This window comes from Eucyclogobius newberryi, unplaced genomic scaffold (genome assembly GCF_026437365.1).
Source record: "Eucyclogobius newberryi isolate DKJ021-1_F unplaced genomic scaffold, fEucNew1.0.hap1 SCAF_8, whole genome shotgun sequence".
NCBI classification, from domain to species: Eukaryota; Metazoa; Chordata; class Actinopteri; order Gobiiformes; family Gobiidae; genus Eucyclogobius; species Eucyclogobius newberryi.
In genome coordinates, this window is record NW_027316500.1 from 3,369,251 (window position 1) to 3,395,577 (window position 26,327).

The 26,327-nt window shown below is 41.0% G+C and overlaps 1 protein-coding gene across 5 annotated transcripts; it reads right to left on the bottom strand.

Moving 5' to 3' along the window:
* Positions 1-751: 751 nt before the first annotated feature.
* Positions 752-24,084, bottom strand: LOC140351240 (reticulon-1-A-like). Of its 5 annotated transcripts, XM_072437000.1 has the most exons (9): positions 23,239-24,084; positions 18,369-18,422; positions 15,593-17,479; positions 5,407-5,614; positions 4,024-4,162; positions 2,470-2,539; positions 2,327-2,373; positions 2,185-2,243; positions 752-1,747 (listed from the first exon to the last, which is right to left on the bottom strand). In XM_072437000.1, the coding sequence occupies exons 1-9, from the start codon at positions 23,864-23,866 to the stop codon at positions 1,705-1,707; spliced, it is 3,135 nt and encodes a 1,044-aa protein (XP_072293101.1). In that variant the 5' UTR covers positions 23,867-24,084; the 3' UTR covers positions 752-1,704. The 5 variants fall into 5 exon arrangements, with proteins under 5 accessions (XP_072293101.1, XP_072293102.1, XP_072293103.1 ...); XM_072437001.1 differs by lacking the exon at positions 15,593-17,479 and having other exon boundaries at positions 23,239-24,077; XM_072437002.1 differs by lacking the exons at positions 15,593-17,479; positions 18,369-18,422 and having other exon boundaries at positions 23,239-24,076.
* Positions 24,085-26,327: the final 2,243 nt, after the last annotated feature.

Consider the following 26,327-nt stretch of genomic DNA (forward strand, 5'->3'; position numbering starts at 1 on the left):
ACTTTCTACTCTATTTTTGAAAAAAAAGTAAAAAGTAGACTGAAGAAGCTATTTGGATGAGTAACACATTTACTCTTAAAACCTTTGTACAGTTGACAAAAAATTCAAAATTCTTCTATTAAACAATATTCCTATAAAAAAAATCAAAAAATATTAAAACTAAATTTCAAAAATGGTTCAAACTGTGGGAAATTGACTAAAAAGGAAGACTACTTATATCAAGATAATCACATTTCAAGTTAAAGTTATCACAAATCTGAACAAAAATATTTTTTACTCTAGAAATGTAATTTAACCATAAGTATTCATACGTAAAGTGTTGAAGTACATAAGTGATACTTTTACTTGAGTGCATATTTTGCTGCTGTATCTGTACGTTCACTTCACAAAATGGAGTAATTCTTCACCACTGGTTTGCCCACAATCCAAAGGTCAGTGGTTTGATCCCCGCTGTTGATCAGCCTTTAGGCAACAGTTCCCCAATCTGCCCCAGGACAGCTGTGGCTACAGATGGATACCATAACCAGGTGTGGAGTGCATGGAAAAATGTATTTTAACACTTCAAATCTGTATTATTCAAGTGGCTGGAGCCTCAGCTGTCCAAAGACAGAAACCAACACCACGGGAAAGGACCAAATGTCTTCAGTGTCATGTATTCATGGACTCTGCAGGACAAATGTTTCCACTCGCCTTTAAAACGCACACCATGTGCTCACAGAGAAGGCCAACAGTCTGAGAAAAGGAGACAGCGTTCTTCGTCTAGAAGCTTTATTGATAATTGTTTACATCTCACAATGCATTCCACAAACACGGCTCCGCGGGGAGCTTTTATAGTCACGATTGAAGTATGAAGTTCATTCACAATTATACTTGCATAACAAATGCTTGAACATTTCCCAAAGTCACAGAGTTGCAACTTGAAGATATCAGCTTCACAGACATATGATAGCGTCGTGTTTAAACCCATAGCGTTTTTTTTTTAAGCTTTTTCCAACGTTTTATTACATGGGTGAATGTAAACGTGTTCCAGCTGCAATGACATGGAAAGAACTTTATGCAATTCATGTGTTTCATTTTATCTGCCAAAGGTTTTCTAGGTGTTTCTAGCTAAAGTTACTCAGAAGCAATGAAAGTTTATTAATTAAATGGTAGTAGGTCCCCTCCCCCCCTCCCCCCTGGAGTCAAAGACGTCATTGTACAGCGCCGTTCTTCACATCGAGGCCCAACTACGCAGCACTTACTGAGGACACAAGCTGAAGCCTGAGGGACACGACAGTAAAACCACACAACCAGACCAGGAACTAAAAAACGCAGCTGCTCCGGCCGCTACGCCACCAAAGCAAATACACCGGCTCTGCACGACCGACGGCAGAGACCGGGGAGAAAGTCGAAGCTCAGGACTGAAAGGTGCACAGGGAGGTTGGGTAATCGCACAGGGCCCCAACGTGTTTAATCTCAAACAAAAAACTTTCACTTTTACATGGGGGTGGGGCCAACTCAAAGTGTCGTGAACCTCGGCTTCATTTCTTCAGAAAACATAAAAAGGAATTCACCTGGAAAAAGTGTTTATTATTATTTGACAAATAAAGTTAGAAGGGCTGCGTCTGCGCCTGCTTCTCCCCCTCTCCTCCAGCTTCCTTCATTTAACTCCTCCTCCTTCTTTCTCACTCTTCTCGGGAAGTTCTCCGACCAACTGCCTCCACTTCATTCAGATTTACGCTTCATCCCAGGAACCTTCGCTTGGATCCTGGACAAGAACACAAAAACAGGTTCAAAGAAATTGTAAATTAGGCGGTACAATTTTATTCCAGGTATAGTAAGTATTGCAACTTTCGGCAGGCCCGCGATACTGAAGTTATGCTTCCAATAATTAGCATAACTGCGATGTTTCTTACTGATCCCTTTACTAACGAGCTACATTTTTGTGAGTGAACAGTCTGGTGGGATAAAAAGATGTTCCAGACAAAACCATCTCTTAACGATCCAATAAAATAAACTGTCCATCAACCATTTCTACTTCAATGCTTGTTTTCTAAGCAATCATCAAGTAGTCTGCTTCAAAGAACACTGAATTGAGACCATGGCGATATCGCGGCAACCGTAATATCACAATATCACCACCACTGACCTCCTCTAAACTACACCAGACAGAGCCACACAAGATTCAAACAAGGTTCAACTTACTTTCCAACAACGTCCTTGATCTGGTTGTTCACCAAAGCCAGGTAATGGTCAATTTGATCCTGCAAGAACACGTTACACATTTACTTTGACACGAGACAGCGCTGTGGACGCACAAGGGCCCCAGTTCACACCGTGTTCTTACCTGGTGCTTCTCGTAGACGATCGGGCAACTGAACGCTGCCACCACAGCTAGAAAAGAAAACATGTTTAAGAGACTAGATCATTTTAACAGCGGCAGTAATGTTAAAATGTAGTAATTTTCATTAGTAATGAGACAGAGCTTACAAAGAATGACCAAAGTGAGGCCGTTGAACAAACTTCCAACGTAGGTCAGGATCCACATCAACACAGCGAACTGCAACAGAGCCAGAGAACACGAGGTTTAGGGCCGCAACATCAAACATCCACAGTAATACTTCAGTCACAACGGACAGACACTACTGTAAAGCAGTTACTGTACGGACAGTAACCGAGAGCCACGGATTTTCACTGGGTCCGGGAAAATTTCCGTATTTACGCAATGCTGAAGTTTCTTTCCTTTAATCACGTTCAAATGTATTGCGTGTAGCGTGTGCGTGTTGGCACTCTGAGGCGCGGTACATGACCGTGAACATGATCACAAGAGCACCGCTGCTCAGACCACGACTTCTGCAACCTTTGGAGGCCAGGACCCCTGGTACGTACGGAAATATCCCAAGGACCACAAAGGCCTCACAATAACCATGATTATAAGTTAATATTGTATTGGTGTTGTAGTATTCAGTAATGATCAATGACCTCCAGGGGACCCCACTTTGAGAACCACTGGCTTAGACCTCTCGACCACCACCAACTCAAAAACAATAAAACTGTATATTTTGCCCAATACGTCTCCTTTGAATGAAAATGGTAAAATAAGTGCTAGTGTCCAAATAATTACAAAGACTGATACATCCAATTATTAGGGGTCACGATATGATATACATTCCGATATATATTCCAATACAATTCCCTCATTACGATACGTATCCCATAAATTTTTTTAAAAATGCTCTTAAATGTCATCCCCTCTCTCATATCCCCACTTCACCCTGGCCTCTCTGTCTAATAAAGCCTACGGAACACAAAAATCTTTAATTTTTTTTTTTTTTAGAACAGACAACGTGAGCAGAGCTGGCTCACATCACACTTTCTTTTGTGATGTGTTTGACGTGACAGTCCTCTGCTGCGCGCAGTCAAACAGAAAATGTGTGAAGCTGAAGCCCGAAGCAAACCAAATCCAATCCGACAAAGACTGCTGTGGGCGTGGCAGAAGACACGATGACTTTAGGGTTTCAAGATTAGAGGGTTCACGACTCAGACTGTTGTAATCAGAAGAATTGGGCAGCTTTACCATTTAGGGACATGCAAGTTGGGTATTTTGGGAGGGGGTGGGTGCAGCGGGCGACGACAGCCTCAGGACAGCTGCACAGCTCAGGGTTCGCACACCTACAGCTTTATTATTGTCAGGCGTCACACCGAGCGGGTCGCACCTCAGAAGACCTGGTCTCACTTCAGGTTCATGTACGAGCCTGGATCACTCTTTTTTACAAACTGAGAAAGCCACTCACTAAATATTTCACTGCATTTATTGGTTTGTCCTTTTTCTCTGCATTTGGCCCAGAGCAATAATTGGGACCCCCGCTGTAATGCATTCCAAAGGTCTATTGAATTGTACCAGACGCCTCGCATCCTCGTTTCCAAGTAAATCAGGGGTCAGAGCTGACTCATTGTCCATGTGGAGGGTCCCTCGTCCCCCTCGTCCCTGTGGAGGGGGCGGCCCCTAGTCCCTGTGGAAAGTCCCTCGTGCCGTGGACTCACCTTAATAGAGTCGACCAGGTCCTCCACCAGGAACAGGCGCCTCAGGTCGCCGATGCTTTTGTTGATCTTGTTCAGGGCCATGTCGCTGTATTTGTGCACCATGTCTTCAGACAGCGCCACCTCCTGGTCAAGGTACTGCCTAGAGGACAACAGTTAGCCCAGAGTTGCACAATGTTCTAGAAAGTTGAATTAAGCCCAGTGTCCACTGTACTCGCCTTTGAGCAAATTTTATATTTAGTGACTTTGTGATAGTTCGCTATGTGTTCCATTAAACTGAATCATGTCAGTGAACAAAAGTCAAACTGGGATATGTGATTTGACCATAGGTGCAACATATAACACCCAGTACTAATGGTAAAAAAAAGGGTCAAATAAATAAAATAAGATCAAATAAAATGGCACGCATGAACCAAGAGATGCAACAAAATCTGTTCCATTCACAGCTGGTGTTATTTGAGGTGCAACAGTGTTTACAGCTGGCCACATGACAAATGATAGTAAACTGTGAGAGGAGGGCTCACTCAGACCTGGGCCACGTCCGAATGCCCACCCAGCTCCTGACCCTGAGTCATGTGACTCTAATGTCTAATAAATAATGGGGAAAATCTGATGATTCAATTATTGGATTGTTCAACTTTTCTCCCTGTGGTGGTGATTAAACAGTGGTATTCAAGCGAGAGCGCATTTACCTGACATGCTTAGACAGCAGGACTGAATTAACTATACCACTGTTTTAAATGGAACCGATATTGATCGCAACCCGAGGAGATAGATAGAGATAGATAGAGATAGAGAGGCCAGGCAACTGCCTGGCCTCTCTATCTTATAATAATATATTGTTGTATGTTGCACCTCAACGCCAAAGCAAGCTCCTAGTTCTTGAATTGTTTTTCATTGACAATAACAAAACCCATTCTCATTCTGAAAAAATATCAGACACGCTCAATATAAATCAAACCATTCCTGAGGCTTTTACAGTGGATTGCTGCGAGTGTAAAAGCTACAGAAGTGAGTTAATAAGCTCTGCACATTAAGATAAACACTGTAAATAAATCTGATTATGGTCATTAGGAGGGTCTGTACTAAAGCTAAAGCCAGCAGCAGATAAATAAACTTGGCCAAAAAATGTGTTTCCTGCAGAATGGCACGTAATCCAATCTATACAATTATTCATCTAAAACATGTGTGGCTTCAGGCGAAAACGCTTTCCATCAGTTCTTCAGTTGTTTTAGAGAGGAAACGAGGACCAAGCAATAGGATCAAAATATATATTTTTTACATCCCTTGAGGCCTCTCTACAAGACTTGTCGTGAGCACATCCTGAATAACAGCAGCCTGTGGCATGTACCAACTACTTCAACTCGCATTTGAGCCTGGACTCACTTGAACGGGTGTCCCTCATCAGACTTCTGGATGGCCTGCAGGATGCCCTTGTATATTCTGAAGCAGATGGTGACAGAGAGCAGGGCCAGGCCGATGTAGGAGCACACGCTTACAATGCTGCACATGGTGAGGGACAGCAGCAGCAGCAGGATGGCCCCAAACACCACCCCCGTGCTCTTCACATCGCGCCAGTAGAGGAGATCCACCACTGAGGAAGGACAAGCAGCACAGGTCAGTCACAGGACTTGGAAAATATGTATGGTTTTATTTTAATTTAAACAAAGAATAAATGTCATGTTGAAATCAGAAATCATAAGATCATCTCTCTGATTTGAGCTTGATTTTATTGCATGAACCAGGGGTTATAGGGCAGACTCCATCATGAAGAACCCACACCACACAGAGCCAACTGTGCACACTCCTTTACGTGTGTCTGTGCCTGTGTGTGTGCGCCCGTGCCCATGTGTGCCCGCACACACTCAAGGACTGTAGGTCTTTTGCCATTATCAGACAATGACATCTTGGTTGATCCAAATGATAATATATTCTACTGAAATTGTAAGGATTCAGAAGTACATTGTGAGTTTGATAGGGCTGTAGTCAAATGAAGAAATTGTTGATCTTGTGTAAGTGTACAGTAGATCAAGAGATACTGAAGCTTTTACCGGCTCAATGGCAAACCCCTGTGTGGCCCAAATATGAAGATAAAAATGTGTATGTAGTTTGTTGTAGCAGACGCCTGACTGAGATCATGTAAAGGTCCATCATCAGGTCAGTACTCCAGTGACTCAGCTCTTGTGCCCAGACTTCATCTGTGCCTCCAGGACTTTGTTCACATCTGACCCACAAGCCCCATGCATGACATCACACTGATGTAACCAGAGCTTTCCTCTGGGCTGGAGCTACACACACAGGACAGGGCACTGAAGAATGATTACATCTGCTCCGCCAAAGAAAACTGGATGGCTTCAAAAACGTTCAGCTTGGTACTATGAGACATCGTTTGTCAAGGAAAGATTGAATCAATAAACTACATACAGCCAAATGGCAATATATGATCTCTTTATACAAGAAACCAAGAGCCTGCACTTGTTCCTGTGACGCAGTCTGAAAATAGTAGCTGCTTTATCTGTAGCGGAATTAACTATTTAAAGCCCTTTACGAGTTTCATTCACTTAGGGAGTCACACACGATTAAGCCCATTATTCAGAGGCAAAATCAAGGTTATTTGTGCCTTGCATGGAGACACTGTCACTCCCGAGACATCAGCCAAAAACTATACTTGCTCTGACAAGTATAAACTGAGAAAATACCAAACAGGTCTCCTGCTTGGCCAGCATAAAAGTGCATCTGGATCATTTAAAACAAATGTCATTACAACAGGCTTGTTGCCAACACAATGTGTCCACGTGAAACAAGAGAGCCTCAGGTGTGCAGGTCCTCTCGTGCCCAGGAGCAGTGAGCCTCTCACAGGGGAAAGTGAAGGAGGCGGCGAGGTCCCACACTGACCATACTTAGGTTTCACCAGAGAATTCCAGGCAGGTCAGTGGTTAATATTAGAAGTGCAGGGGTCTCCTACACTCTCACACACCAGTGGAAACATGCACTTGTACAGTCCAGTTACATAAGGCGTTTAGTCACACATTAAACAATTGACTAATGCATCTGTAAATAAAGGATCTTAAGTGCTATTGCCAGTTAGACAAACATTAAATCGTTTTATTGTTAACTCAGCCTATCAATGAACAAAACTGGGTTTCACTATTGGGCATAGAATGCCACTCGCTTTGCCAAGGCGGTGTAGCTCTTCATGATAAATGAGGTGGGGAGAACTTCAAATGACACATTATGTTTCTTTCAGGTTTCTTTATGCACTACATCTGTAAAAATGTTTCTTCAATGCATTCCCCTTTTTCATTGAATATATGTTGTTTTATTATTGTTGATCGTTGTATGTTGCACCGAATCACAAAAGCAAATTTTTGTTTTAGTGAATGTTGTTCATTGACAATGGCAATAAACCTTTTCTGATTCTGAGGTTAGTTAAAATGAAACCGGTGTGTTCACGGGCCTGAGCCGTGACAAAGGCTTCACGTGTGGGCGTTGACTGTCGGCTCTCCGCGGTGGGACAGTAGCATGCTAACGGCATGTTAGCTGCTCTTCGGCTGCAGCAGCTGTGAGCGGTGACACGCAGACTTTGTGTGGCTGCACAGCGCTCACAGAGAGGGCAGGGCAGAGGGTGGACCCGGGACCTGGGCGCAGGGGCCAAATGTGGCCACCAGGCTACATATGGTCGCAGGCGTGTTAGCATCGCGGAACCTGGCTAAAAATAGACCCGCATCTCCGCTAGCTAACCTCGGCAGCCGATCCCATTTCACTGTGAGCTATATTTTAATTCGCAGCTTAATTCTCTGGATCTCGTGGTTACTGATGGGGGATGTGAAGCCCTCAGGCTGCAGACAGAAGCGTGCAGCCGCAGTACATCCCAGTAGCGGGGCTAAACGTCAAAGTGCCCGGGTGACCTCCTCCGTGCGCGGCCGGCCGCTGCGCCGAGCCTTCGTCACAGCCGCAACTCATGCAAATACTTCCCCGGTTATTCACATAACGTAGTGGAATGCAAATATGTCATGTTAAGAGGGTGGTGGTGGGTGAACAAAAGATTATGGGCAGACTAACCCTGTTTGGCGTCCATCTTGAGCTTCCGCTAAGCACGCAGCAGCTCCGCCTGGCCCAGAGAGAGAGGCACAGAGAGAGTGGGCCACAATGGGCCCACAGCGGGACATGGCGCATGCGCACTAATCACACACACCTCTGTTCTAAAAAACTACAAAAATATAATCTCTCCAACCATCATAGATAATTTTTCAGTCGTGTAATCTAGTCACGCTCAGAAAAGTGGAATGAGGACGAATACAACCATTTCTGATGATCCAAGTATTTGTGGAGGAGAACATGTTACATAATCCAACTGTAAAAGAATAAATGGCAACAGAACTGCCCAGATAAAGTGAGGGAGTTCAGCCCAGCTCAGTCACAAATGGAATTCATCCAACTGGCAGAAACTGAAGTACATTTAAACCACACAACAGTATACACTAGATTAGACATTCACACACAAGAACCAACAATAAAACAACACTTCAACTCCTCGAGCTCTGGGGCTGGGATAATACACTTGTTTCACTACATAAGGGTGAATTGTGTAAAGTGATACAATGTTGAATCTGTACTTTAAGAAACTGCAATACCTTGAATTACATTTAACAGAATGCACAACTCAAATTTCCAAGACATAGAAAGTGTTAGTCACACCAGATTTGCCAGCAAACGCATATGTAATTGTAACATAAGGACCATTTTACAAATATTTGAATGTCATTGTATTTGACAGATCAAGCCCTCAGGTATACAGTGGTGCCCTCTCCTGTCCACTACTGACTGCAAAAGCAGTACAACACTGCAGCTTTATTATATACAAGCTGTCATTAAGTATTCCAACACATGGTTTATGATATGATGCATCTCTAAATAAAATCGTACAGGTATATATTGCAATATAATATACATGATCCCAGCCTCATCAAGCACCATTAGTACTGGCAGTCACATGTATTGTACCTTCCAGTGTAAATGCCTGTATTTCAACACATACAATATTGTTTGTCATCAGATTGAATTTAAATGCCTCATGTGTGCTCAATTGCAGGATTACAAAGCCTACACAGAAGGTAGGGCTCCGATTAATGTGGTATTGACTGCTCAAAGAAAAACAGTGCCATTAATAACGGCAACACTGTCATTTCAAAATGTGCACACTGCACTTTTAGACTAGCCACATCATGCGTTTAAAAAGGTATTTGCCAAACTGCAGTTTAGGTTTGAGTAGGAAATGTGCTGCTGATTATTGAAATGCTTCTAGTCACCGCCCAGAATAGCTCAGCACTCAGCAGAGCCAGGAGAAAGGTGACTACTGACAAGTCAATATGACTTATGTCTACTACTACTACACCTCTTACGTCCTGTCAGCAGCAGCTTTTAGTGTACGTTTGATGCTATAAACCCAATCTATACATCGTCACCAGCTTTTATGAAGTCAAGTGCACTTGTCTAGTGAACAATAATCTATTTTTGATGCAGAGAAATTAGGAATTCACTTAAGAATGCTTAGTCACCATGCACCTTCCACGGTGCCCTGGACAACAGACAAGATTCTGCGCTGCGTTCACTACACATTACTCATTTCATGGCTGTCTTTATTACAGGCATTTTCCTACACAAAACACAAGAAAACAAAAGATTCAGTGTTCAGATGCTAAGCAACAGACACAGTCCAGCCTCTGATAATTAGACACACGACACATGACTATCATCCATCAACCCAAAATATAAGTCTGAAGGATTTTTGTAAGAAGCGCTCCAATTGTGAAACTCCAGCCATCTTTACCATTCATCCATGTTAGACAATTGTTTAATTAACACATCATAAACTTAAGATGCGTGCTTTGATGGCAGCACCACATTAACCCTTGGACTGCACTTTCAACACCATCTCCTTTAGATTTAGCATTTTGTATTTAAGAGACATAATTTTTTCCTCAACTATAATGAGGAGATCACCATTTTATATTGTTTATCGTGAACCACAAAATTGATCTAAAAAGTAACAGAAATCCATTTGTCCCAATTTATGTGCTTATATTCTTGAAATGTGTCGACATGACATTTTATAACCCTACGTGTCCCTCGGAGGGGATAGGTGAAAACAGGGATTTTCACTTGTGCCTCAGTTGCAACACATTACAGATAACAAAAATACAACTCTTGAGTAAACTAATGAGCTTCTAACCTTGTTACAACATTGTTTCCTTATCATTAAAGTACATTTCGCATATTATACCGCCTTTAAAGTGAAACTGTACAAACGTCCTTGGTTGTACATAGTATACATTTATAAAACTACATGTAACAAGACTGAATATTGTTTAGCAGTTGAGCACAACCTGTGGCTACGAGAGCAATATTTGGTCATGGTAAACAAAAGGCTGCCCCAGAACCAAAAGCATTTTTTTCTTGGGTCTGTAAACTGTATTAGCGTATCTGCGAGTGACTCAGTGACCAATCAGCACCAAGCCAGCAAACATCTCCGTGCTCGCAGATCCATTCTACCTTTGGTCACAGTGACTGACTATTCAACTGTCCAAAGGTCCTTTTTACCACCAAGCAACCAGAGATTGCCACATTTAGCAGCATGAAGATTAAGTATATAGAAAAAAAGAAAGCCGCAGAAATGACCGTATCAGTATCATCAACGCAAGTTCACGTATCAAAGCGCCTCACCTTTTTAGATGAAAACACCACTTACACCAGCGAGTAAATAAAGCATCATGTCCATGAGTACATGAGACAAGCAAGAGAGAAGTTATTATTTAAGAAAAACATGTAATGCCCAAAGAGAAAAAAAAACAGATGAAGGAATACCCTGCTCTTTCCAGTGGTTTGAAGCAAGTGCGGAATCCTTCTTATCCACAGAGTTGTTCTCCATGCCGTCTGATCAGTAGACAAACATTCCAGAGAGACAGCAACCGGCAGAGGCAGTGAATGCAAATGTGCGTGAATGTTTGTAGTCGGCCACAAGGAGGAAAGGAAGGAGAAGGAGGAGGGAAGAATGGGGCATGGCTTCCTCTGGGGGAGACGACTGCGGCGAGCAAATGAACTGCTGTCAGCTGACTGTCTGCTGCCAGCGCTCTGACGCAGCAACTATAAACGGCCTCGCTCGCCTCCTCCCTCTGCTTTGGCTCAGTCACCTTCTGCTCCTTCCCTTTCCCCTTCATTTAAACTGTCATCCTCCGCCCGCACATCTCAGCTGTCTGCTGACGTAGTCATGAGACATGGGGAAATGCATGTTTTTTTTTTACTACAGTTACAACAATCATGCAAACTTTCAGTCTATTACTAACGTAAGAAACCTCTGACGTAAGAAAATCATTGCACTAGTTCTGCACAACACATTCCAAAAATCTAAATATTTGTAATATTGGCTGATGAGATAATCAGTATCACAACACATTAAATATATCACAATGACAAAATATTTAAATGTTTAGTGAAAATTTTTTTTTTCATTTTATTTCTCATTTTCCGTCTAGTTTGCCATCTGTGTTACTGCGTTTTGTTACTGCAAGCTGTAACATTTGTATTTTCATCTACACTCTTAATGCAAACTTTGTGTCGTTTCAAAATTGTTTGTAATTCGGACCGCTATAGTTAAGTTTTGAAAACTATTTGTCTTCAATTAATTCAATTAATAAACGACAATTTTAGTTGCCACTTAAAATCTGAGCGAAGGCCTCAATGAGCATTCATTAGTCTTTTAGTTTAAAAGTTTTACGGGTAAATTGAAATGCAATAATATAGACATTGCAGTACAACATCCGTATCACATCTTGCAATATTGTCTAATATCGTGCAGTACACTTAGAAGTAAATGCACAATATATTTGCTTACATTTTAAAATGTAATTATATGATATTAATGAAGTATAAATACTAGTACAGTATACATTTTTTAATCCATTATATTAGACAGTCCACAATTAAAGCCATTTACAGTTGAAGCCGCACAAATCCTCAATGTAATCAATCAGCTTACAGAGTTGTTTTTCTACCAATTGATGACAGCCATTAAATGTTATTGCAACACCTTTTGTATATTTCTTTTTATACAAAACTAAAGCACTGACCGTGAAATGAAGAAAAATAAATGCAGTGTTAAAATAAATGGATATTACAATAAAATTTCCATTGTAGATCATTCCACTAGAGGGCATCATCTCCATGTGTAGTCAAGACTCCTCAATACAAGCCATGGCCAACTAGCACAGCTTTGATGTACAGTGCAAAAGGTCATGTTTAAACTGCTGTTCCAAGACATCATTTCTTGGCTGCAGGTACAGCTACTGAGATTTCCTTTAACACCAACTTATAACCATTCAACTGCGTATACACTTGCACATTAAATCTACAGCCAAATCCTAATCAAGATCGAGATTCAGTCATTTTTAAAAGTCAATGATTATAGTCTTATCCATCGAGAGGTCCTCAGCTTATCTTGTGCTGTTAAAAGTGTGGTTTGGGGCAGAGTTCAGACTTTGGAGGAAGAAATGTTACCGTTGTGTGTTTAGACTTTAAATCATTACCTTTCATCTCTTGTCATATTCAGTAAAGAGCAGAAGAACTGACAACTGTGACAACATGCCTGCCATCTTAGAACAGTCTGCTGACCAATGAGGTAGTCAAGTAAAGGAGAAGTCCAAAGTTGGTTTCCAAGGAGGGGCAGCAAAAATGACCCTTCACCTGCTTTTTAGTATTTGCCTTTTCCGCTACATGATGTAATGATTGACACACAGCAATGTACAGCAAGGCACATAAAAAGCAAACAAAGCCCATCTATTCATTCTGGACAGTTTTGCAATGTTTTGAAGGCGAATTACTTGAAGTGGACTCTTAAAGTAATTCGCCTTCAAAACATTGCAAAATGAACATTACACAATATAGAATCTATGCAATCTAAAAGTTAAAACGTCCGGTGAAATGAACTAGACCGTGACACATTTTTAAAATTTACCTGGCATCAGATTTGAATCCTAATAGATTTAAGTCTTTATAACAAAAAAGACATTTTTGAATGTCCAGTTTAGAAAAGCTAGTTTGCTTTTCTATCACTAAAGACAAAATAAATAAATAAAATCTGGCCTCAAATTTGTATTTGAGCTCCATAAAAAGTGTAAGTATGTAATATATCTGCAGATGAAATTAATAACTATTGTGGTATTTTTCCAGTAATAACTATTGTGGTATTTTTACCCTTCATCAAAAATGCTTGATTTCGTATGAGATTATGAGAATCACTTAAATAATTCTGTAAAATGCAACCGTTTGTCATTAAACCAGGCATTTCATTTGACAAAACCACCTTGATTTTTCATTAATTATTTTCTGAGGTTAATCGGAGTTTTTGCACTGAAATCACATTGTGTTCCGGGTCACTTTTGCCTCCATTCCACTTTTAAAAGAATTTATTCAGTGCGTTTTGCTGGTGTTACTTTGGTTTAGTAAGTGATCCGTTACAGTCAGCACAGCCTCAAGTCAGCTGTCTGAATCACTGCGTTGCATGTGAAGTTGTATAATGGGGATACGACGGCTGAGTCTTTTCTGGGTCAGAGAACCCTTTGTGGGCCTGCCAGTGTCGCAATGCAGGGAGTAGAAGGCTTTAATTAACAGGAGATCCCTCTAGCACACACCCACGCATTTACAGCTCAACAGAAGTCCTACTACTCCAATTTAGTGTAGTTGTGAGTTCTTTGCATGTCTAGGTGCAGTGTGCATTCTTTAGACTGATCAATAACAATTTAATCTGCACCGATGGCACTTAGGGCCGACTAATTTAAGGGGTGGAAAATCACTTGCAACAGAAGTGTATGTGCTGTATCAGTAGATGTTTATCTGCACCAAAGGTTTAGCCCTTGGGTGTATAAAAAGAAAAGATTTACCCAATACTGGGTGTGGTAGGAGATGTGTGGAAAGTGCTGCCTGGTGGTTGTGTGGTCTGAGCAGCAGCATGGAGTACATTAAGAATGCAACAATAATTGAAATAGTTTTGATATCGCAACAATAATATCATGGGCGTCACAATATATCGGATTACAAGCTTCTTTGTCTAAATGCATTGTTATGTAGTAGCGACAGCTAAAGAAACAGAGGGAACTACAGAGACAATTTTCCTTTGCTCAGTTATTTCTTCATTTTATCTAGAAACTAACTATTTACACACTTTCACATCTTAATTAGCTGAAATATGACTAATGATTTGTACCAAAGGCTTGTCGGGGAATTTTAAAATGGACAAATAGCATATTGACAATTCCTCTTCACATCCCTAGCGTATATGCTAGGCTTGTCAAGATTATTTGGTTAATTCATTGATAAGTGATTATTCATGTCACAATATCATTTTAAGAATCAAAAAATATATAATCTTGACAATTGTAGTATTCCTTGTGTTCCTGTTCTATCTATTCTCTAAAAAAAAGTCACTCTCTGCGTAAAGTACTTTTTATCAGGGCGTTAATGTGTCAATAAAGATAAAGAAACTGTTTTTCGTTTGAAAAGTTTGATTTCATAAAGCTAGACTTCGGAAAGAAAGAAAATCAAGGATTTCTGTGTTTGGTTGAAGTGCAAACAGCTCTGAATAATCGTAGAAAAGGATTCAAGTGTAATTATCTGGACAGTTTTGAAACATCATCCAAAAGTCATTCTCTGTGTGTCAGAGCTGCGTAAATCCTGTCCCCAGGGAAGAGTTCCTGATAATAGCATGTCTCGTTAATCTATTTGTTTACAATGCCATAGTTTCACCTGTGAATAATTGTAAAATTGTGATGGTTCTTCTTGCAATAATTGTAACACTAAAATGTGATCTTGTGACATTTAGGTGTGACGAGATGAGTTGGATCGAGGAAGTTCTATAAACACTTAAGGACTGAATGGGTTAAATGTTAGAAGGGTCATAGCACACAAAAGAACAACGTGTACTGCCAGGGTTTGAGTTTCTAGTCAGGAAGTAGTATAATGTCCCGTCCACACACAGTGCAGTTTGTGTGTGCTTGTAGAAACAAGTCGGTGGGTGCTGGGGTCTGTCAGGTGGGATCAAATTTCACATTGGCATCTCAAGTTATTTCTAGTTCATACAGAAGTTAAAACCAGACTGGGAGGCAATTCAATTCCAAGAGTAAATATGTTCAGTGGACAACCAGAATGAATTATCTGCATTGCCTTTTAATTAAGACTTTAGATTTCTGAAGACAACAGACACATTATTTTAATAGAGCAAAAACATGTGAGCAGAATTTGCAATTTTACTTACCCCAAAACAAAAACAGAAGAAATAAATTGGATAGGGTTATGTTAATGATGCAAAAGAATAAATTAAGCTCAAAACAAAGTAAATGTTATAAAATTGCAAGGACAATGCAAGACGGAGAAAGGTGATTATGGGGATAAAGTGGGGGGTCTTAAGGTACCATCGGCTGTTTTTCTCACTGGGGTATAACTGAGGAGAACAAAAATGTAACGGGAAAAGGTATGATGATGAGGTGTAAGGAGAATTTCCATGTCTGAAGAAACTTTTTACCTGTTTTTATGTTCACGTTTGGCATCTTAAACAGAGCACTCTTCTTAGCACTTGTTTCCTCCGTTTTTTGGACTGGGGAATGGGTGACGGGTGCTTTGGGTGGGGGTTGCTGAATGTCAAGCTTCTCCAGTTCTGCCTTACTCTTCTGGGGGGATGACTGGGTCAGGAGGAGGTAAGAGCTCTGACTCGAAACCTCATCATCCATCAAAAGGGATGGGGTTACTTTTGTTGATGGAGCGGACACAGGAGTTGCCTCCTTTCTCCCAAAGATTAGATCATCATCCATGGGGATTTCTGGTGCTTTAGAGGAGGCAAACTTTGAAGTATCAAGTGCTTCCAGAAACTCATCAATAACACCCCTGGGAGGTCTTTCAATGAATTCAAACTCCTCAGAAGAAACTTCATGCTCAGAGACCTCCTCCGCCACTTCAGGTTCCTCCAGTTGTACATCGTTCTTATCAGTTTCCACTTGAAAACTAGCTGGATTTTTAGCCATAGCTTCCAGGACAGGGGAGAGCGAATCTGCAGTTGGAGACTCTGAATCAGAATCCTCGCCAGTGTGTTTTTTATTCTTGAAATCAAGTGGTTCCAAGTTAGTGGGCTTTTTGGGAGAATCAAAGCCTGCAAACCAGTCTTTCTGTTCCATCTTCAATGGTTCCTCAACTGTGACTTTTGTAGGTGTAGTTTCTGCTGCCTCTTTTACAAGGTCAAAACCACTAAAGGCCTTCTCGTCTAGGGATTGTATATGCTCGGACGCTTTAACCTCCATTTCCTCAGCCATCTCCTTGAGCAGAGACACTTTACCTTCAATAGCAAAGGGATTGCTGGAAAGGTTGATTGGAGGGTTGGGGGACTCCATCATCTTGCGTTCAAGGATAGGACTCTGGTCATCAGGGGTGCCCTCAGAGGAACCAGAGTCCATTTTGTCAAGATTAAGTGGGGAAGTCTTAAGAATGTCTGGCAGAGAAGGAGGTGGGACAGCATCATCTTCCCTCATGTCTTCTTCCTTATCTTTCAAATCAGAGGAGATATCTTTCACACCCGATGAGAACTGATTCATTGACTGCATGAAGGAGTCAGTGGCCTTTTTTCCAGTATCAAAAGCTTCCTCCTCATCAAGAAAAGATGGTGGGCTGTCAAGGGTCTCCCCCATCTGTCTATACTGGACCAGGTCAGGAGTAGGACTTTCTGACATTTTGGGATTTCTGCTGTCAGACTTGGACTCGCCAAAATGTGAATATCCGCTATCAGCCAGTGGTGAGAAGCCATCAAAAGGGTTATTATTTTTCTTCATCTCATACATCAATTCATCATCTTCATCTGAATTGTTGCCTTGAAGGTCAGGCTCATACTTTGAGCCAATTGGAGTGGTTTCCTTTGAGAATGGATCCATGGCGATTTTAGAGTTGTCTTTAGATGTTAGAAAATGTGAATCCCAGTGCTCTGTTGGGTTAGAGGAAGTAAGGTCAGATTCAGGAAGCATCATCTGAGGGGTCACGGGGGAGGGACCAGTGGAGGGACCAGTGGAGGACCGGTCTGAGCTAGCCATCTTCTCCTCTGGTGAGAATGATACTCCGCTGTCTTCGCATGGATTATGAGCAACTGGATCTTTCCCTAAACTCAGATAAGGGCCAGCTAACGGATCTAGGAAGTCGTTCTTATTCTGACTATGGCCATGTCTAGGAGAACCCTCTTCACCCTCCCAAGGCATATTCTTGGAATGAGTAGTAGGGGGTGCAATGGAGAAGGATCCCAAAGGTGCAGCAGATCCCGAAGCAGGGGGTTGGTTGGGACTCTCCGTCAGAGAGAGCTCTTCCAGAGAATCAGGAGAGTGAAGGGGGGAGAGAGGAGAGATTGGCGCAGGGGAGTCACCCTTCTGCCCAAGTGCTTGAGTAGAGAGGGAGGAGGGAGAATGCAATACAGCACATATCAAATACATACATTCCTTACAGTGCACACCACACCTGGGTACAGGAGTCAATTAAAACATTTCTACTATAAGAAAAATGCAACAAACTTGATTCATAAATACAGTGAAATATTAGAATCAAGTGAATCACTTGATTCAGCTGGCTATACTTATTCACTTCTGAATAATCTCAAAAGTCTGAGTCTAAGCCATTTCTTGATGTTGTATGCTAACCATGTTGTTTAGTCTTATTCTAATGTCAATACTACTGCAAAGTATATTGCTCGTCTGTTTGACTCTGCACTACCAAGAAAGCAATATTATTTTCTTGAAAAAGAAAAAGCACGGCCAGCAAAGTAAACTGATCCAATTTGAAGTTTCAAAAGATAGACTTCTTCATACAATTTTGTGCAATTTTGCAGTTAAACTCAGCAAACTAATTTCATTTAAAAAAATGAATCTGTTTGGACATATTCTAAATATTATTCTACCCCAGGTCTGGCGCCAACAAACCATGCTTTTGTGTGTTAACAATTGTTAATTGAAGATAATGATTTTGCTCAAAAACCTTTTATGAGAAGAATCATTATTGTTACAAAATGCTTATGTTAGTTGTGGCTTGTCTACTCTAATAGAGTGAAGCAAAATATGGCATGTAAATGCAAGCATGGTGTACTAAAGCTGTAAGCATTAGCCTTATTTTACAAGCAAACGGACTAAACTACAGGTGATAAATACTGTATCCACGACTATTAACATGCAGTGTGTCATTATTTGACGATACAAACAATCAAATGACAAGTCAAGTGTATAAAAGACTAAATTTATGAAGAAAATGTAAGGAAAGATCAAGCAAAAAGGACTTGCCTGTGGGGAATTGCATCAGAGACTGAAGCTGAGCTTTAGGAGGAGAAGGTACATCTGTGGACGAAAAGAGAAAGCAAAGAGGGAAATCAGTTTGCAAAAGCCAGAACCAGAATAACAGGTCAAAACAGCAAAAGAACAGAAGTTACAGAAAAATGTATTCCCACTCCTGCAGTCTATAAAAGAACGAAATTCAAGGTGTTATATTAATTATAGGATGATTTAGATTATGTTTATTATTTTGTGTACATTTATTGCACTTAATATGAATACTTCTTTATTGAAGCGCTATTAAATGCACAAATGATAGTTTCTATTCAAAATCTGACTTTACTCACTGCTTTGTCATAGAGTTAAATTTTCTCTGAGCAAATATTATTGATCAGTTATAAATACAATTTGATGAACTCATTTCTAATAACAGTTTATATTGAAACAGTAACATACATGTAAAGAAAGAGTTTCTGTCGGATAACTCTGGTATGTGAACATGAGTTGCATTTGAAAAACAGGTGAGGCTGGATAGGAACATGCCGACAGAAGTGTCACTGGCAGAGCACAACAGTCCACAGTGTATCTGCACTGGGACAGAAAGAATTCAAGATGCAAACTTTGATTCCAGCAATGCAGAATGAAAAATATGAGGCAGAAATCCAAGTAGCCAAATGAAATATATTCACTCTTATATAAGACTGCTTCAACACATGTCTACAGTAGTTGGAAACACATTGTACCCAAGACACAAAGGACACACTTTGCACTCATACTACAAAGACAAGACAAAAAACATGTTGAAGAACAAATTCCCAATAATAGCTTGGGTTATTACAAGCTGCTAAACATGCATTTATTTTATTAACGTAGTATCATTGGTCAAGAACAAAAGTGTGATGTGCTAGAAACTCTCACGTGGCAAAAACTACAATTATATATAACGTCCCAAAGCAGAGAACCTGAAACTGAAAGCACAATATGCAATGTTTAAAATCGTCCTTCTATGTTCTGTTAGCCTGTAGTACATTATAACTATACATAACATTAGTTTTGTGTGTTATATTTAGAGAGCAACAATTTTCTTACGACTTTGTACCATTTGTCAAATGTACACCATATCCAAGATACAATTTAATTCTACATTAGCAAAAATAAAATTGTACATGCTACTTTTTACTTAATGGAGGATAAAAATACATTGCGCTTTGAAGGTGGAAAAGCACTGTGTAAATAGTGACCATTTACCATCGCTCGTCTGGTGTAAAGAATTAAATTGACATTTTTAAACTCATATGAAACGCATTGCAGTTTTTCCAGAAAGTTATGAAGTCAGACGTACTTCAAGAGAAACACAGTACTATTGATACTTTGCAGTGGCATAATCATTCCATCTAAGTGGGCACTTTATGGTCAGATTGTGTTTAAAACAAAGTCTAACATGAGTACCAGAGCGTTCAGACAGAGTGGTGCCTCCAGTTAGCGTCGCATTGTTGATGACATCACTTGAAAAGGCATCAACAGGAAGAAAGAAAACTGTACCTCTAAAAAGGTTGAGGTCAAATAACTGAAAAGAATCAGTCTTCACATTGTATGATTGATTTCTTAATCTTAAATATTTGATCATAAAGACAATTGTGATTTATGAATTAAATGCAGAGGGGAAAAACTGAAAAGGAATCATCTTAAATTAACGTTTACAATTCTCTTTTCAATGTGTCAAGCGAATTTTGAATTTGATGATTTGTAGTTGATAGGATGATCTGGCCTCTGCTGTCAAGGGATTGTTTCCAGCGCTGAAGTACACCTAAACCAATAAGACACATTAGCCATCTGAAATACTTACACTGATTCAGTTAGGACACTCTTGTCAGTAGGGGCGTCTTGCTCTGCCTGGTGCTTGGATTAAAGACACAGCACTCTATAGCCCTTGACCGTTGAGGCTGGCTCTACACACACTATATACTCTCGATATGCGACCTATCCATGTCCCCCATGAGCTAAAAGTGTCTTGAGACACTCAACAACTTAAGTTAACCATGATATACGACTTTAGGTCAACCACTCACCTGCTGACTCTACGCTCCACTTGTACAAGCTAAAGAAAAAAAGAAAACGTTTCTGACTGAAAGGAAATGAAGCGCCATAACATTCTTTCTAGCAACTGTATCTAAGGACTAGTAGGCTACTTGTGTATCATTTATACTGAAAGAGTGGCAGTGCACTTCTGGTAAGGGGAAGAGGCAGACAAAAATCTGTACACTTTTAGCATAAATTTCAGGCATGGGACAATGTTTGATTAAAGCTGACCAAATGCTTGAAAGAAATTCGGTATAATGATCTAAATTGTCCTCACATATCGGTCCAAATATATCACTATAGCTTACTGGCCTTTGGCTGCTCTGGATCCCAATAAATCGGTATCAGCCCTGAAAAAACCATGTGTGTCGATCCCCATCCATAATGTCCAAGTCACTGACACACATGTTTGTTATCACTTTGTAAACATACCAAAATGTCTGCACCGTTACCATGTGGCTCTCATTCCTTTTGGAAATTGGACAACTGGAGGAGTGCTATTCGTACAAATGAAAGCTCTTAACTCCATGTGGACGCGGTATTTTTCCAGGACACCACAGAACAACACAAGCCACGACAATAACACTGGCGGCGTGGTTAAGCTTCAGTGAGCGTGTCTGACATCACCCTTGTCCGGCTAATCCACCTGACCACATCACACGCTCTTTATAAACACGCCCCTGATTTATTTTTACAAAGTGTGACCAGCCCGAATCTGTTTTTTTTTTTAACTCTTGCCCAGGCCAGTGGTAATACACGAGATTTGAATCAGATCATTCGCAAAATGACTTCGGTCTGAACACATTCATTTGATTCTACAGTGCTGAAATGCTACAGGAGCCACATTTTTTACTGAATAAGGCAGGAGTTAAACACTATTAAATCGAGTATCAAGACAGGCAGTGTGAATGAATTGTCATCAGAATGTTGCCAATTGGGGTTTTGTTTTTTCACGTTTGAACAATATAGTGAGCAGAAGTTGCTGATAAAGTAATAGTAATAAATGCTGAACAATACATCGCAAAAGTATTGATATCGCAATGAACTAAAAATATAACTGCAATAACTCCAAGGTTCTCAGACGTTTTTTCTTCTTTTCCTAAAGTGCTGAATTGAAATGAACAAATCTGTAAATATATGAAAGGGTGACAAAAATGACACGATTGCTATGATTTTAGCTCGTATGGACTACTGACAAATGAAATGTCCTTTCTTAACAGTTTTCCTTTACAGTAAAGTGAACAGAAAGCTAAATAAACCACAATAGAAAGCTCAAATCTATCCTTTGTCCCCCATGCACTTCTCCATATCGTGTTACTTGTGGGACATGAATGCTATCTCATCCTGCTCCATCAGAGGCCTTGCCAAGCAGCCCCACCCTGCCTCTCCTCTCCCTCAAGGAGTGCGCTAGGTCCGTTTATCCACGATCGAACACGTTTTATAACCAACAGAGCTCGGGAGAATCTTCAGAACAATCACGTGTGTATCTACCAGTCTAAACACGAACAATGTGTTGCTTGGGCAGTTTGAAATGGAAGCACACAGAAAGCATCGCCGCGCTCACACTGTCACAGGCCGCTCCTCGCTTCAATCGCTGGCGGATTTGGGATGCTTTTTTGGGAGGGGGTGTGGTGCTGCTGGTGGCTGCGGCGGGGGGGGGCGGATGAGCGGTAACGGGGAAATATTTAGCTGGTTCCAAAGCGTTGCCACTTGTCCGGTAATGCTGTGGAAAGACTCGGAAGGCGACAGGGAGTGGACGCGGCGCGGATTCCTTTGTTGTGACTAATCTCCGGGTCCTTTGGTACACACGGCGAGCTAGCGGCCTGTGCTTCCATCATCGGACACGCTCTTATCTCAAGTTACACAATTAGCTATACGGTTTTCCGCTGACTCTTTAAGAATGCAGCATTCTCGGCCATTTCCAGCTGTTTGGAAAGCCATTTTAGTAAGACAGTAGTCACGTTATGCACTATCAACACCGGCGGAACCATTGCATTATGACACAACAACAACACGTGTATCTTTTGAGCAGACAGTAAAACGCTGTAACACGTATATTTTTGTCATCACCGCGGTATTGTCTCCATAATGTGACTGCAACGGTGTGTGTCCGATAATGGAAGCTGGATGCCAACTCCCGTTAGCAACAGCGGGCAGATGCACGGAGCAGATTGGGCGCTGCTCGGTCTGACACCATTTGCTATAAATTAACAGTGAAATACAGCTGTACGGTATTCTAACGTTTATAAATGTGTACCGTGTGAAAATCAGGCCCGCACATATACCTGCCAAAACCTAATGATGCAATATTCTCGACATCTTCTGTGTCGAATGTGTCAAAACAGGTGGGCCGCATCATCATCACGGGTCAGCAGAAACTACACCCGAATGTAAAGTGGGATATAATATAAACCCGCGTGAAATGTATTAATAGGTGTCAAATGTATACGTTTGACAAAAGTTCCCCAATGCAAAGTGCGGTTAATGTGTCAAACAGCCGGTGTTTGTGCTCGTTAGCATCTCTTCGCTAGCCGCTTAGCTAACACACGGCCAGGGCGAAACCTGCGCATAAAGTCACTCATAAAGTCAGACACATGATGGAAAAGGCGATCGTCGAGGCTGCAAAACATGTGTCGATTACATTCTACAGCCGTTTCAATCTAGTTGTGAAAGTTTATTTAAAAAAAAAAAAAGGGATGCTGATAAAACAGGTATAGAAATATTAACCACGCAAATAATGTTTACGTTGTAAACACGTACAATCAGATTCAACGAGGAAATGTGATGAAAATAAGAGACTTACAAGATGCTGGAGCCGGAGGTTCCTCTGTCACTGCAGGTTGCTCTGCTTCCTCTACGGGGGCTGGGGCTGGTTCTTTGTGGGGTTCAGGCGCAGGGAGGGCGTCGCTCACGGGGACAGGGGCAGGCGCTGGCGATGGCTCTGGCACAGGCTCTGGTTCAGGCTCTGGCTCTGGCACAATCGTGGTAATCTCCGGTTCGGCTTTAGGTGCGACGACTACGGGCTCGTCGACAACCACGGGCGGAACCTCGGGGACTAAAGCGGGGGTCGTGGAGTCTGGGAGCGCCGCCTCTACCTCTGGCACCTCGGCTGGTTCTGGCTCACTTCCGATCGTTTCTACCACAGGTTCGGGCTGCGGGATAGTAATCTCCGGCTTGGGCTCTTTTACGTGGACTTGTGGTTCTTCTAACGTTACCGCCGGATGTTCCTCCAAAGTTTCTGTGACCTCATGTGGATCATCGTCTTCAGCTATGTGTCTTTCTAAAGCGTCCCGAGCACCACCGACCAGGTCAACAATATCGTCCAGGCTGAAGTGGTCTGCTTTGGGCCCCAGCTCCGGCTCGTAGTGGTGCACCGCATCGTTCAGTAAAGAAGTGGTTGAAGTCACTTGATGATCGTCACCGTCTGCCATTTTACCGTCTTAACAAACCTTTTTCTGACGTAAAGAAAAAAAAAAGTTTTGTTCCAACTTGACCCCAGTCCACAGCCCCGTTTCACACGTCCACAAGCGGCGACCCCCTCCAAGTAAGCCCGCTTTTGACACTGGACAAAGTTGGACAAGTGCGCCACAGAGACTGACCCGAGGCTCAGATGGCCACGGTGAATTTGAGAAAGAGGCATGGGGAACTTCGCTGACCAATTAGCCACGGGTGAACTTTTGAAGGACGTGACTTTGAGCCAATGACTGCGTAGAAATGAGCACTAACCCCGCCCTAAAGCTGAACGTAGGCGTAATGGGACACCTCCCCCCAGAGTCCTCTGCTGGAGTTTAGGAGGAGCCGAAAGTTGAATCCTTTTCTGACACAAGTGGGGCTCCAACGGGGCACTTATTACGTAACAAAACAACTTATTCCTGTTAGTGTGGGCTATAGAAACAGATCTGCAGAAAATGTAGCTTAAGCGCCAGAGAAAAAAACGTTAATGTGCTTATGACATGGTTCATGTGTTTTTATAATTATGACTTTGTTTGGTGGGATAATCCCTGGGATAAATAGTTCACAGTCAAGTTTAAGTTTGTAAAAGAAAAATAAAAAAACAAAAGTAAAGTAGTGCTGCGCTCTATAACAGAAGAACATTAATAAGCAACATTCTGTCAAAAAATCAGGGGCAATTTACATGCAACAATGTTATCAGGTGTTATTATTTGTCAAAATATAACTATTGTGTCATTCATTTATATGGATTTTTGCTCTGAAACACGTTTTTGTGGCATTACCTCTACCTATGTCCCATGTCCAACCAGGTAGTACGATTATAAACGTCAAAATAAAACTGGAAAATAATTTAAGCAGCCAGAAATTAAACAATGATGTAATAATTTATGGATAAAAGATTTCAAGAAATGTTTAGCTTTTTATGCTTTGTATTCTAAATGCAAGAGGAAGAGCATAGAGCTGAGACTTAGCCTTAGCTATTAAGTTTCACAGCATACTGTCGACAAGCTGCAGGCTAAATATAACATGAATGTGTGTGTGTGCTATGGCTCATGCTGTACTGTACATTTGAACATGTGGGAGTGAAAGACTGGAAGAACAGGGCTAAGGGGCGTGTCGACATTTACAAATCGCAATGCTCAATATTAACACAACTATAGGAGGACAGGGTGAAACAGTGCATGTCAACAGAATGTACTATTTGAAGTACATAAGAATAATAAAACAGGAGCAGAAAGTATGAGGTGAGTTTTTTTTGGGAAAGAAGTAACCAAACTATTAATCTAATATTAATCTACAGTATGAGACTAAATGTTGCCAGCTCAGTTTAGGCCCAGTAACCACAGAGACCAGTGCAAATGATAGGTTAGATGACTAATTTGACTAAAACGTTATGAACATTATAATATTTAAGAATTAACTAAACAATTGGCTTCTTTTTCACCTATTTTATTTTTTTGGTTAAAGTTTATAATGTTACTTCCTGGTTGGACATCAGCAGACAGAGGTCATTCAACAACTGTTAACAACTATATTGTAAACAAGGGTCAATATTCATAAATTACACATTAGTTATGATTTGACACATGATAATACTCGATGACACTTTCATGCTGTTTTTTAAATTTCGTGTTGTGCATTTTCTTTTTTTCTTTTTTGAGGATTTTTTGGCCCGTAAGGCTTTATTCGACAGGACAGTGTGAAATGTTGCATTTTGATCACATAGCTAAAATATGATTTGTTTTTTTTAGCTTAAAAAGTGTATGTTTAGAGGTGGTCATTGTTTCTTATTATTCTGTAGTGTTTTTGTGATTATTGATCAGTATTTTAATCAGTCTGAAGCTGAGAACAAAGACAACAGCAGCTAACACTAGTACTGTACATATTGTACCTACAGCCGTACTGTCTCTTTTCAATGGAATGTCTGCTTGTCAATGTCAATCTCGTCAGCTCTTTGAAGCTCTGCAGGACAGGGCCAGGTTAGTACTTGGATGGGAGGCTGCTGGAACACTAGGTGCCCCAGTGGGGAGTTTGTGTCCTTAGACAAGACACTTCACCCACATTACATTTAAAGCAGTGGAAAAAACAGTATATATGCTATGATAAAAACGTTTTAGAACACAGTACTTCATGTAAATTATACTTTTATCTAATTTATTTTCTTGACAAACTTGAAATATTTACTGTAAGCACTATCCCACCAAACAAAGCAAACTAAGCAAAAAATGTGAGAACCTGTAATATGCACTTTAAAAGGCAAATTCTACCATGGCATTTGGAATGGTCCTTCAGTTTAATTTTAAACTCTGGGCGGTTTAGACTTCTGTAACAGCACATGGACACTATTATGAAGTGTTAAACTGCCCTGCTTCTTCAGGTTGCATGTGACATTGGTCCATGGTCACTCTGACTCATTCCATGTCTAAAAATGTACTTTAG

What these genes read in the sequence shown, in the direction of transcription:
- LOC140351240 (XM_072437000.1), bottom strand. Translation starts at nt 23,866, where the DNA reads ATGGCAGACGGTGACGATCATCAAGTGACTTCAACCACTTCTTTACTG. An exon ending in TCTGATGCAATTCCCCACAG is followed by an intron (nt 17,480 to 18,368) that starts GCAAGTCCTTTT and finishes TCTCTACTCAAG; the next exon opens with CACTTGGGCAGAAGGGTGAC. An exon ending in AAACGTGAACATAAAAACAG is followed by an intron (nt 5,615 to 15,592) that starts GTAAAAAGTTTC and finishes GTCCTTCCTCAG; the next exon opens with TGGTGGATCTCCTCTACTGG.